Source organism: Macaca nemestrina, chromosome 6 (genome assembly GCF_043159975.1).
Source record: "Macaca nemestrina isolate mMacNem1 chromosome 6, mMacNem.hap1, whole genome shotgun sequence".
Classification (NCBI taxonomy): domain Eukaryota; kingdom Metazoa; phylum Chordata; class Mammalia; order Primates; family Cercopithecidae; genus Macaca; species Macaca nemestrina.
Window position 1 is genome coordinate 102249191 of NC_092130.1, and position 13698 is coordinate 102262888.

At 44.1% G+C, this 13698-nt stretch overlaps 1 protein-coding gene and 1 long non-coding RNA gene across 2 annotated transcripts in view; one reads left to right on the top strand and one right to left on the bottom strand.

The window, feature by feature from the left end:
- LOC139363845 (uncharacterized) overlaps positions 1–5881 on the top strand; it is a 12967-nt gene extending 7086 nt beyond the window's left edge. The window contains exon 3 of the long non-coding RNA XR_011624911.1: positions 4707–5881. This is a non-coding gene — a long non-coding RNA (uncharacterized lncRNA). The remainder of the gene's footprint in view (positions 1–4706) is intronic.
- Positions 1–10489, bottom strand: part of LOC105475139 (hexosaminidase subunit beta) — a 27958-nt gene extending 17469 nt beyond the window's left edge. The window contains exons 1-3 of the mRNA XM_011730168.2: positions 10132–10489; positions 6141–6286; positions 2026–2091 (exon numbers count right to left, since the gene is read on the bottom strand). Of these exons, the coding sequence (XP_011728470.2) occupies positions 2026–2091; positions 6141–6286; positions 10132–10430 (511 nt within the window). The 5' untranslated portion in view covers positions 10431–10489. The remainder of the gene's footprint in view (positions 1–2025; positions 2092–6140; positions 6287–10131) is intronic.
- Between the last annotated feature and the right edge of the window lie 3209 nt (positions 10490–13698).

Consider the following 13698-nt stretch of genomic DNA (forward strand, 5'->3'; position numbering starts at 1 on the left):
GTCAAGTACAGGTTCATGCTGGGAAGAATAACTTTGAAAGTTTCTGTTAAGTGACACTACATTCAATAATGATCAGTTTAGAGTACACTACTCTGAAAGTCTGATGGTAAACAGAAAATACGGACTTCTTGGACTAGAAATCTAGCCACTGCATACTCGCAAGACTGGTTTTTTGTTGTTGTTTTGGTTTTTTTTTTGAGATGCAGTCTCGATCTGTCACCCAGGACAGAGTGCAGCGGCGTGATCTCAGCTTATTGCAACCTCCGCCTCCCGGGTTCAAGTACTTCTCCTGCCCCAGCCTCCTAAGTAGCTAGGACTACAAGCATGCACCATCACGCCTGGCTAATTTTTGTATTTTTAGTAGAGATGGGGTTTCACTGTGTTCACTAGGCTGGTCTCCAACTCCTGACCTCAAGTGATCCACCCACCTCGGCCTCCAAAACTGTTGGGACTAGAGGCGTGAGCCACCGTGCCCAGCCTTGCTAGAGTTCTTTATTTTGGTATGGATCAGAACAAATATCAGTAAGTGTCTTCTCCTTAGCAGACGCAGACAAGACAGGCAGATCGGACTAAAAAAAACTTAAAAAGCTTAAAATCACTAACATTATACATAAATAAAATTACATTTGTGGTAAATCTCTAGATATTTTCATATTCTATTTTGAATAAAATCATAATCTTCTTATGGTATAAAAATATATAGCATAACAATGATTATTTTAGGTAACACTCTGAGTCAAATTCCAAATGTTTATTTATTTTGTTTTTTTTTTTGAGACGGGGTCTCGCTCTGTCGCCCAGGCTGGAATGCAGTGGTGCCAGCTCAGCTCACTGCAAGCTCCCTCTCCCTGGTTCAAGCAATTCTCCTGCCTCACCCTCCCACATGGTTGGGATTACAGTCACGCGCCACTATGCTGGGCTAATTTTTTTTTGTATTTTTAGTAGAGATGGGGTTTCACCATCTCTAGTCTGGTCTCGAACTCCTGACCTCAAGTGATCTGCCTGCCTGGACCTCCCAAAGTGGTGGGATTACAGGTGTGAATGACTACGGCCCCAAGCCTTTATTTTAATGACTATAAATTTGGTTAGTTCATATTTTTTAAAATTCCCTTTCTAAAAACTCTATTTGGAAGTCAGTACAGTATCTTATCTGCCTAGAAAGGTAAAATAAACTTTTGAACAGCAAATGTCCTGATGTCAAACTTTGAAGTTCAGACCCTGAAATTCTCAGGAAAAGCTTTTCAAGTTACTCCCTGCCCACTGCCTCTAACCAACTCAATAGCACATTTGCCTTTTTATACTGCTCCTTATACAAATTTAGTTATGCTTCTAAATCCACAGGAATTTGAAATTAGGGAAGAGAGATGCTTGCTTCTGAAGTCAACAGAAGCGATAGCTGAAACAAAATTCCCTCATCAGAACAGGTTGGGGCCATGTGTAGTGCTATAAACATTACAGTCCCAAGAGCATCAGTGAATTACAGCACTGTAGGAATGTAATAACCTTCAAATAGTTTTTGAGAGGTCAAATGACTTTTCTCCCATGCTATATTTATTTACTTGTATTTTTTTGAGACAGGGGTCTTGCTCTGTTGCCCAGGCTGGAATGCAGTGGTGTGATCTAGGCTCACTGCAGCCTCAACGTCCTGGGCTCAAGCAATCCTCCCACCTCAGTGTTCAGAGTAGCTGGGACTACAGGTCCACACCACTATGCCCGGCTAATTTGTGTATTTTGTAGTGATGCGGTTGCGCCATGTTGCCCAAGCTGGTCTCAGACTCCTGAGCTCAGGCAATCATCACCCACCTCAGCCTCTCAAAGTGCTGACTCAAAGTGGTGTGAGCCACTGTGCCAACCTCTCCCATGGTTTACGAAGTATATGTTCAATGGAAATAATTTTGGAACTACATAACCAAGCATTCTGTAAAGGATCCAAGGCAGCAAAGGTTTGCTGTGCTTGATCTCACAAAGCACCAACTGAAAATTTTCCTTTACTGGAAAGTAACGGTGAAACTGCACGGAACTTACCTCGTAATGCTCCCCAAACTCTGTTGGCCTTAAGGACAGCCACTGGTTCTTTCACAAGTAGAGTATCTGTATTGGGGATTTAAAATCACACACATACTTTTGTTAATCCCTCAATGACACACAATAAGTTTCCTAAACATGTCACTGATATTTCTGGACTATTATTTTCTCCCAAGCACATGACCTGTTTCTCTAACTGCCTCCTGTACATCTCCATTTGGATGTCCTGTGGATTCCTTCAACTCCACATGCCGCAACAGAACTCTTCCCTCCCTCCTCCGCACACCTCAACCTGCTGGTCTTCTCTGTTCCTCATTTCAGTGAGTCACAGCACCACCATCCAGTCACTTGAGTCACTCAAGACCGGAATTTGGGTGTCATCTCCATCTTTCTTCATCTTCCCAAGAGAGTTAGTCTCTCCAACTTCTCAACAGAGTAGGGTCTTAGTTAAGCTAAGAGTTTAGTTGAAAATGCAAAAATTCCTCAGTTCCTACTAATCCTTGGTAACGTCCTAGGTGTCACTCAAATCTATTCCCTTTGAGGCCAGAGAGTTATCTCCACTCTTTTGCCTTCAGAATTTTCTACTTGCCCTGCACCCACCTTCCCTCAGTATCATCCAAACCTGCCTTAAGACTTACTCTCCAAATCCCTTTAGCTTAGTTTAGCTTTGTCCCACTCAATTAAAAGTTCACATCATCCAGAATGGGACTCCAGTTAGCTGCTTCTGGTGAGAGGCTAATCTTTCAATCTTTGAAACACATTCTAAGGTTGGCCCAATAGTCACCTAGTCTTTTAGAGAGGTCTGGAGTGGAATCAACCAGACATAGTAAACCCACAGATGGTAAAGAGATTGAAAGCTAAAGGGTGTAACAGCTGTGGACTTTGCCACAGCAAAGATGCTTAAGGGCTGGAGGTTAATGATTTAATACTGTGTCCTCTATGCTGGTTTATCACCTTCTACCACCACCACCATTCAGATGCTCACAGAATAGTTAGCTGCAGGTAGGCAAAAGTGCTCTAGCAATAGTGCGAGCATCTCAGGTGACAGTCTTCTGACAAGATAGCCTTTTCCATTAGATAACCACATTCCATTAGATGAGTCAGCCAGTGCCAGGCTAAGAACTATATTGCTATTTATGAGCATAGTCTAATTATGTTTCCTCTACATCTATAGCAAATTCTTGGGTTGTTGTTGAGACAGTCTCACTGTGCTGCCCAGGCAGGTGTGGAGTGGCACGATCACGGTTCACTGCAGCCTCGACCTCCCAAGTAGCTGGGACTGTAGGCATGTGTCACCATGCCTAATTTTTCTTTTTTCTTGTAGAGACGAGGTTTTGCCATGTTGCCAGGCTGGTCTTGAACTCCTGGGCTCAAGCCATCTACTGGCCCCAGCCTCCCAAAGTATTGGGATTACAGGTGTCAGCCACTTCACCCCACCTGTATCAAATTCTTAATCAGCTACCTAGAGCTCACTGCTCCATTGGTCACTGTTTAAAAACTTTTTTTTTTGCCACATTCTAGTTTTGAGATCTTCCAGAAATAGACAGTCACCTCAAAAACATTAATATATTACATATACTTAATACCAATTATTTTCTAATAGCTGACAACTGGCTGATATTAAAAAGGACTAATTCAACTCAGTGGAAAATACATATAACAATTAGAAATTTGGTTTTCTAAATATATGAACACATAGCTACAGAATTTCCATTTTTACTTCACAACCAAGTTATTAGTGTTAACAATGATTACTTCCCTGAAGTGTGAAAGGAATGATATCACTGACTTTTCAGTTAGCCCATTCTGTATCTTTTTGCACCATAAATACATTTGTTTTGGAGGGTGAATATACAAATAACGTATCTATATATTCTGTTTAAAAACAATACATTATAGATAAGGCTAAAATCTCCTTTGAGATACTCACCCAACTCCTTCTACCTTCCTCAGAGGAAATACTTATCGGGCCTTTCTTAGGCTTGACATAGATATACATGGAAGGAGAATAGTATTGCTTTACGTGTGTGTTGATATATAAATGGGGTCCACCCCTACACATAATTATACAGCTTCCTTTGTTCAGCTCAGCAGTTTAACTTGGCAGTTCTCCATGTGTGTTCTCTGTAATACTGCTTCTTTATTCTTAACTGTTGTGATCATACTATTGAGTAAAGATTGACAAGATGCATTCAGCCATTCCTCTATTGATGGATATTGAGTTTTGTTGACAATTCTTCACATTACAGGGAAACAGAATCAAACATCCTTGATTTATGTGTCCATTTATCTGCAGTAAAAACTAGTCCACTTCTCAGGGCATGCATATTTTTATTTTTAATAAATAGTGGTGCTTTAACATTGTCACCTCCTCCAACATGTCCTCCCACTCTGGATGTTTGATACCTTATTTCCATTCATAAGAATGTTACTTTTATCATCATCATCACTAGTTTAAAGACTAAAAACTAGTTTATTCTTCAGCCAAAAATTTCACAATCACCTTGTCTCAAGAAACTTCCCTTTCAGAATAAAGAGGGTTTGTAGAACTGACTGAAAGATAAGCTATGACTCTCCAGTCTCCAAACTTCATTTTGTGGAATTTACAATCTGTTATCTGTATTGCCAAAGGACAGCAAAGATTCCTTGGCAATGTAATGACCATTTTCATCTCAATTCAGGTTGCAAATCCTACTTCACGTGGTGTCAGTGCTGAGTATCAACTGAAATGATACCTGACATTGGTGAATTTTCCTATTTCTTTTCTAAGAAGAGCTACAGAATTGAAGAGAAAGCAAGCTGTTTTTCAAAGAGATGTATTATTGAGAAATCTCATCTAAACCAGCAGGATGAAGACATGTACTTAACTGTGAGGCAGTCTGGGGGTAACGGAGTTGCTCTTTGCTCTAAATTTGTGGCATCCTATCTTTTTTTTTTTTTTTTGAGACAGTCTCACTTTGTCCCCCAGGCTGGAGTACAGCGGCATGATCTCGGCTCACTGCAACCTCTGCCTCCTGGGTTCAAGTGATTCTCCTGCCTCAGCCTCCCGAGTAGCTGGGATTACAGGTGTGCACCAACACATTTGACTTTTTGTATTTTTTAGTAGAGATGCGGTTCACCATATTGGCCAGGCTGGTCTTGAACTCCTGGCCTCAAGTGATCCACTCACCTCGGCCTCCCAAAGTGCTGGGATTACAGGTGTGAGCTACAGCGCCCGGCCTCTATCTTTACACTCAGTTCCCCTGTCTGCTGTCTCTTGCACGAATCTTATATTACACATGTCCTTATACTGCTCTTCTTTGATGCCTTGGTGCAATTCCACATTATTCTCAGGCAGTATACCCTATAGAAAAGGCACGTCCACTTGTTTGTTCTAAAACAATTTGGGAAAAGCCCTAGAGAATAATGTTTTAGGTAACAACAAGGACAAAATCATACAGCTAAATGTCGATTATATTGTCAATCAAATGAAACTGCTGTACCCACCCTCTCCCCCAAGCTCTGCATTATCTTTTGTAAAATTATAGATTATAAATAGAGATCATGGATACAAACAGATGTTTTCAAAGACAAAAGTTAAGAAATTACCTAGATGTTCAAAAGAGATTAGCCAATTCAGCTTATCCATACAGTGACAGAACATTATTCAGCCATTGAAAATGATGTCACAGAAAACTAGTGAAATTCATGTTTATAATGTATTTTGCAAAAAAGCATGATACAAAAATATAACAAAAATACAAGCAGCACATGTACAGAATTACTGCCATTTTCATCTCAATGCTTATCATGTTTGTATTTATGTCTATGTAAAATGTTTATATGTTTTACTCTGGAAAAAAAAAAATACACCTAAAATGACAGTGATTAATTCTGTCTGCTGGGACTATGAGTGATTTATTTCTTCTTCTTCTGCACTTACTGTACTTACAAATTTTCCACAAAGGCTATGTACTACTTTTATAATCAGACTTTAAAGGTTATTTTTAAAATAGGAATCATAAACTCACTGGTTGAGAACTCACAGTGGTTCCTAACATGGAGCCAGTTTTTGGCACTGAAGTCCGTCAGTGAGCACCTGGGCTATAATACACTCACATTGCAGAGGTACTTACAAGACTCATCTGAAGATATGTTGGGGAAAGCGTCACACTCTGACTGCAGGGTGATTGAGACAAGAAGTTGCTGAAGCTGGGCTGTAGCCTGGGATTTAGCAGGTTCATGATCCCACTTGTAGAAACCAAAAATATAGCTATGATATCTGTTTGAGAAATAAATGTAAACACATTTTAAAAGGATTTTAGCCAAATTTTAAAAATGGATGTGCTAGTAACATTGCAGTTAACGCCTCAAATCCACGCTGCCCATTATAAGTCCAACTAGAGATTCTCACCCCAAGTTGTACATTAGAATCACTTGGGAAGTTTTTCGAAAATGCTAATGTCCACGCCTTCCGAATCAGAATCTATGAGAATGGGATTCAGGCATGGGAATTTCAAAAGCTTCCCCACACTCCGAAGTGACATATGAAGCCCCTGTTAATAACCAATAATGAAACCATCATGGTAATCCATCACTCTTGGGAATGAAAAACCAATTCTGCCCAGTGATAGGATGTGGGGGTTAGGGGGAGTTCTTCCGAGCAAATCACAAGAAAACTTTGTTTCTCTGTGAGAGCTGGACCAGTTGCTGCTACACTAAAGTGGACAGAGCAGAGATGGAAAGAATATGGATCCCTGGTAACACTGTTGAGTCACTTAGTCAACTTGACCTAAATACATTCCTACTTTTGGACATCCTAATGTGTGAAATAAGTTTTCTTATTGTTTAAGCCAGATTGAGTCAGGGTTCCTGTTACCTTCCTGCAAAAGTATCCTAGCTTATATATAAACCCCCAAAAGAAGGTCCAGAATTCTCACCAGAGCCTTTAAAATTAACTTTTTGTTGGTGAGGCGTGGTGGCTCACGCCTGTAATCCCAGCACTTTGGGAGGCCAAGGTGGGAGGATCATGAGGTCAGGAGTTCAAGACCAGCCTGACCAACTCAGTGAAACCCCATCTCTACTAAAAATACAAAAAAATCAGCGGGTATGGTGGCAGGCACCTGTAATCCCAGCTACTTGGGAGGCTTAGGCAGGAGAATCACTTGAACCTGGGAGGCAGAGGTTGCAGTGAGCCGAGATCACACCACTGCACTCCAGCCTGGGTGACAGAGTGAGACTCTGTCTCAAAAAAAAAAAAAAAAAAGTACCTTTTGTTGGTATCCAAAAACCAGGGAATATTAAATAAAAAAGATCAGATAGGCTTCAGAGCAATTGTTTTTGGTATCCAAAAATCAGAATATTAAATAAAAATGTAAAGGCACTAAATAAAAAAGATCAGATAAGCTTCAGGACAATTGTTTAAATATTTTACAGATTTTGGCAAGCCAGAAGGTTATATATGCTACTTATGTGTAAGAACATCTTACGCTTTTTCGCAGAAGAGGAGGTTGGAAAATTGTGACATGTTTGGGAGTGTATGGAAGTTAACCAATGAGAGAATGGAATGGATGAAGGTGTTGACAGAAAACCTTGACAGATTAAAAAGGAAATTAAGATCGGGCCGGGCGCGGTGGCTCAAGCCTGTAATCCCAGCACTTTGGGAGGCCGAGACGGGCGGATCACGAGGTCAGGAGATCGAGACCATCCTGGGTAACACAGTGAAACCCCGTCTCTACTAAAAATACAAAAACTTAGCCGGGCGAGGTGGCAGGCGCCTGTAGTCCCAGCTACTCGGGAGGCTGAGGCAGGAGAATGGCGTGAACCCGGGAGGCGGAGCTTGCAGTGAGCTGAGATCCGGCCACTGCACTCCAGCCTGGGTGACAGAGCGAGACTCCGTCTCAAAAAAAAAAAAAAAAAAAGGAAATTAAGATCACTGAAATACATACTTACAAAAGGTTAAGATGGTAAATTTTATATTTTTTCCATACTTAAAATTTTTTAAAAAAGGAAATTAAAGCTGCCAACAGCTTCGAGATCAGAGTTGGAAACTGGCTTAGAACCTTAACCCTAGGTAGTAAAATTCTAACAGAAAACTCAAAGGGCTGTGAAGCAGTATGTCAAAGGTATGTGGGTTAGTTTAGCCTTCCAGGAAATGAAGGAGTGAAGCTATTTATTTTTTAAAATGAGTGACTAGCATGTGATGGACGCTGTCCTAGAAGCTGAAGCAGCAGCTATGCATCTAACAGCTGAACTCTCTGCCTGCAAAAAACATACTGTTTCAAAGCAGGGTTTGTGATACAACTTGGGCTCTTCAGAGACAGGGGCTATGTGATTCTGAACAATCTGGGGCCCCGGTTGTGTGTTCCTGACCACGTCACACTTTCTGAACACCCCATATTTCCAAATCTTTCTAACTCCACTGTGCTTTTACTCTGAGATAGCTACCGCCCGTGCTGAGCTCCTAGAATGCTCACATGCATGCCTTCATGTCTTAGCCATAAGGGCTAATACATTTTATGACCTGCTTCCTAATAACGCCAGGCATAATTAATGGCTGCTCCACTCAGAGGCCATGAATTAGGCAAACTCTTCAGGCAGTCACCCGCACCTGCCTTGAAATGCCAAGCCTTGCCTTCAAATCATCTCAGCTGATTCAAGTCCTGGTTATTTACCTATTGTTAACTTACATCACCTATGCTTTCTTGTCATCGTCAGTTCAGCGTATTACCAAGTCCTTGTTTTACTTAGCAGTATGACACAGAAGGAAAATCCAATTCTACAAGCTGAACTCCAAGGCAAACATAATAAGGGTGTTTGTTTTTAAAAGATTTCCAACCCTAGTCGTGATCTTCTGAGACAACCTTCGTGTACTTTCCATGCAATCTTTCTGAATATCCCAATGCAACCAAACACTTTGATTCTACATCTTAACCCCCCTCTGGCCTTAGCAGATTGGATACCAAAGGCTCATTAGTGTGTGTGCCTAAAATAGGGACTGATAATACCCATTTAGTTGTACAAAACAGAAGGAAACCGTGAGCCTTCTGATTGTAGAGAATGAACCATCTCTGCCATCAACATCTCGGGCCTCTTCAGCTTGAGCCTAGGCACCTGTCCTATCTGGGGTCAGAACACGTTATTCAGTTAGTTTTGCATTTCCTACCCACCTGTTCAGTGTCCTGCAAGCACACTTAAGCTCTATAGTATCTACTGGGCACAGCGACAGGCTTGGGGAATGCCAGGAGGCAGTACAGTTAGCACCAAATTACAGTTCTGCGGGGCACGATACGCCTTCAGGACAGTCCTACCTACACAAGTCTCACACTGAAGGGACAGTGTGTGGCTTCTTCAAACATCTCCCCAGGGGAAACTGTCTTGTCTACTGTGTGATTGGCTGACTCCCACGACAAATTTCACCCTGTCCGCAGCCAAAGGGTGAGGGAGACAGAGGCGCTATCTAGGGCTCTGTAAAAGAGGAAGCAGGGAGAGCAGGCACATGATTGGTGTTGAGAAACAAAGTTGGATACTGTCTAACCACTGGCTGCAGAAACGTAGTTAGATGCAAACATCTCACATTTTATGTGGAAGAGATTTTAGGTGAGAGGGGAGTTTTAGGCAGTGCTCGAAACTGAGGACTTCCGCCATTTGAGTTATTACCAGGAGATTTGAGGAGAGGCAAGAGGGTGAAATTGGCCTATAAATGACAGTCAGCTTTGGGGAATTCCTGGTCCCTCAAGAGAGCTTGTCTAAGCCCTTCAGGTAACTTATCCCTTTGAACGTCCTTCAAATAAGGAGCTGTCACTTTCCTCCCCAGCTCTGGAGCTGGGGAACCGGGTGTCCCCTCCATCCATGTCATTTGCCCAACAAGGCCTCAGAGCAAACTCCCTCTTCCACTTAGTATCCTGCTCTCAAACTAGGGTTCCTGAGCACCCAAGGTGTCCCTTAAGAAGCAGTAGGAGGGTGGGGGCAAGAGCGTGGGTTCAGTCCGTGTGGCGCTGGGCAGATGGCCTGCCCGCTCCGGGGGCCGTTTCCTCGTCTGCGCAGTGGGGTGGTGAGGGTCTGCAGAGCGCCCCGGGGTGGTCCACCTCCCCTCCCCCAGGACACTTCCCGGCCGGGAGCGCTCACCGCCGAAACGCTTCCTCCAGCAGGATGCAGGAGGGGCCCGCCGTGGAATTGGGGCTGTGGCTGATGTAGAAGTTCTCCGGGGCAAGATGCAGCAGGTTCGGGGTCATCTTCACCGAGAGCGGCAGGGGCCACAGCGCCGGGCCCCGCGCGGCCGAGACGCCCGGGGCCCGAGTCGCCTCCGCCACCTGCACCACGAGCGCCACCTGAGTCAGCAGCGCCAACATCGCCGCCAGCAGCGTCGCCAACAGCAGCGCCAGCAGCATGGGCGGCCGGGGCAGCCCCAGCCCGCACAGCTCCATGGTCGCTCGGCTGCTTTCCGAGCTGAAGCCTCGGGATCCGACTTTCCGCCCGGCCAGGTCAGAGGAAGCGCGGCCGCGGGTGAGTCACCGAGTCAGATGAGGCGCGCCCCGCCCCCGACTCCGCCTCCAGGCCCCGGGCGCGCCCTCGCCCAGCCCGCCCTGCCCAGGCCACCTCGAGAATTTCCTCCGGGCTGCCCTCGGGTAGGAGCAGAGCCCAGACAGCAACCTCAAACACGGGATGGCTAAAGTAAGAAAAATGCCCGGTGCTGGCCGGACGTGGCGGCTCACGCCTGTAGTCCCAGCACTTTGGGAGACCGAGGCGGGCGGATCACCTGAGGTCAGGAGTTCAAGACCAGCCTGGGCAACATGGGGAAACTTCGTCTCTACAAAAATACAAAAATTAGCCGAGTATGATGGCGGGTGCCTGTAGTCCAGCTACTCGGGAGGCTGAGGCAGGAAAATCTCTTGAACCCGGAAGGCGGAGATTGCAGTGAGCCGAGATCGCGCCACTGCACTCCAGCCTGGGTGACAGAGCAAGACTCCGTCTCAAAAAAAAAATAAAAATAAAAATAAAAAAATAAAATAAAAAAGAAAGAAAGAAAAAGAAAAGTGCCCAGTGCACAGGCTGGGGATGCCAGCCCGGCACCAGGTCGCCGCCCGCTCACGCTGGCGACACTGGCGCTCTCCTTTAGGTCCCTGGCTTTGGTGAAGCTGGAGAAGCCAAGCTTGGGGAGCACTTTTCTCCTCTCAGCTCAACCACCAGATAACTGATGAGAGCTGAGTTTATTTGCTCCTAGGTTGAGGCTTTTCTGTAATGGCATTTCAGCTGTAGTCAATAAAGCCTTCCCGTCAGAACTCCTTGGGGCAGAGCATGCCCAAGAAATCCTGAGAGAGAACTCTTGGCTTATCTGTGTCGATCCCGATAAAGGATCCCAACTGACTAGTTTGATTTCATAACCCATCCCTAAGAAAGAGCCAGTGAAGTCACATGACCAACACGGACTGGCCATGCCAAAGGGAGAAGAGATGTTCTCTTACTAGAAGGAAAAAACGCTAGGCTGACCAAAGCCACAGATCTGCTCTAGTAAGTATTCTGAAAATGAGGGTGGAAGAGCTTTAAGGAAAGACTTCAAAAAAAAAAAAAAAAAAGGAATGATTAGGCCGGGTGCGGAGGCTGACACCTGAAATACCAGCACTTTGGGAGGTGAAGGTGGGTGGATCACAAGTTCAGGAGTTCGAGACCAGCCTGGCCAACATGGTGAAACCCCGTCTCTATTAAAAATACAAAAATTAGTTGGGCGTGGTGGCAGGCACCTATAATCTCAGCTACTCAGGAGCCTGAGGCAGGAGAATCGCTTGAAACCGGAAGGTGGAGGTTTCAGTGAGCTGAGATCACGCCACTGCACTCCAGCCTGTGCAATAAGAGCAAGACTCCATCTCAGAAAAAAAAAGAAAAGAAATGTAATGATTATTGGGCCTCAGAAAATGAGACCCCAAAGTGTGGCACTCTGGCATGTTGGAACTGAAGAAAAGAGGGTCAGAAGATCTTTCTGACCTTCTCCTGCCTTTCTTTCTCCTGCTCCCCTTTCTTCCCCACAGCAAGCCATAGAAACTAGAATCCCTCTTTCTCAAAATGGGTCAGAGAAACTAGAGCCACTGCTGGGCACGGTGGCTCACACCTGTAATCCCAGCACTTTGGGAGGCCAAGGCAGCTGGATCACTTAAGGCCAGATGTTTGAGACCAGCCTGGCCAACATGGCAAAACCTCATCTCTACTAAAAATACAAAAATTAGTTGGAAGTGGTGGCACACGCCGGTAATCCCAGCTACTTGGGTGGCTGAGGCACAAGAATCACTTGAACCTGGGAGGTAGAGGTTGCAGTGAGCCAAGATGCACCATTGCACTCCAGCCTGGGTGACAGAGCAAGACTCTGTCTCAGAAAGAAAAAAGAAACTAGAGCCCCTTTGCCCTCAAAGCCAGTCATAAAATCTAGAAATATTACTCTAATCTTGCCATACCTTTCTGTAGGAGCCGGCCATAAATAGGTTCTCGGACCTACCTTGTCTGATAGAGGCTCTCAAGACTTTTGTTCTGGAGTGGCACCATATCCTGGAGGAAGGAATACGGCACACAGAGGCCAAGAAGAATTTGAACAGACATGTCTTGCCAGGTTTCTCCTCTCTATTACTGTTGGGTTGGTCATATCCTTTTTGCCCAATTGCATTTCTACCTGTCTGCTCTGCATCAAACCTAAACATCAAAATAGGCAACTTTTCCTGGGTCTTCGAGTCTTCGTTTCTGAAGGCTCCCATGTCACGTAAAACTGGTTAAATAAATCTGTTATGCTTTCCTTGTGTTAATCTGCTCTTTTGTTATACAAGTGTCAGCCATGACTCATGATGGATGAGGAAAGGTATCACATCTTTCCACCCCTACATGGTGCATGTTTAAAATTCTTCCATAAAAGCAAACTTCAGTGGCACACTATTCTCCCCTCTTCTTATGATTAAGACAAATATAATTTGCAGTATCCATCCTCACTGCCACTTTTTACTATCAATGGAAGCACGGCATAATGTTTCCAAGATTCAATCTTCAATTTACCTTGTTGCAATTACTACATACTTAATTACAACTTCACATTACATACTAGCTATCTATTGCTGTGTCACAAATTACTCCAAGATTTAGGAGATTAAAACAACAACAGATAAGTAATAAGATAAATATCTCACAGTTCTTGTGGTTCAGGAATTTAGGAGTCTTAGCTGGGTGATTCTGGATTAGATTATCTCATGAAGTTGCAGTTGTCTTAAGGTTTTTTTCTCTAGGCTTGGCTGGTGCCAAAGTATCTACTTCTAAGTTAACTTGCATGGCTGTTGGCAACAGATCTCAGTTTCTTGCTGGCTACTGGCTGAAAGCCTGAGTTACTTGCCATACCCACAATATAGCAGCTGGTTTCTCCCAACCAAATGATCTGAGAAAGAGAGACAGCAAAGAGGAAGCCACAATGCCTTTATACAGCTTAATCTTGTAAGTGACATGCATCACTGCTACCACATTATAGTCCTTAGAAGTAAGGCACTGAAGAGTTTAAGAGCAGATCTCAGATGCAAGGAAATTGAAGGCTAGAAGCCTAGGAAGAGATAAATTATTGGTGGGAATGACTGTGGGCATTTAGGAATTAGGGTGATGGAGGGTGGTTTCAGGAAGATTTGGAGTTATATTCATCAAGCCCTGAAATCTTGTGAAAGTATCAGATCTCTT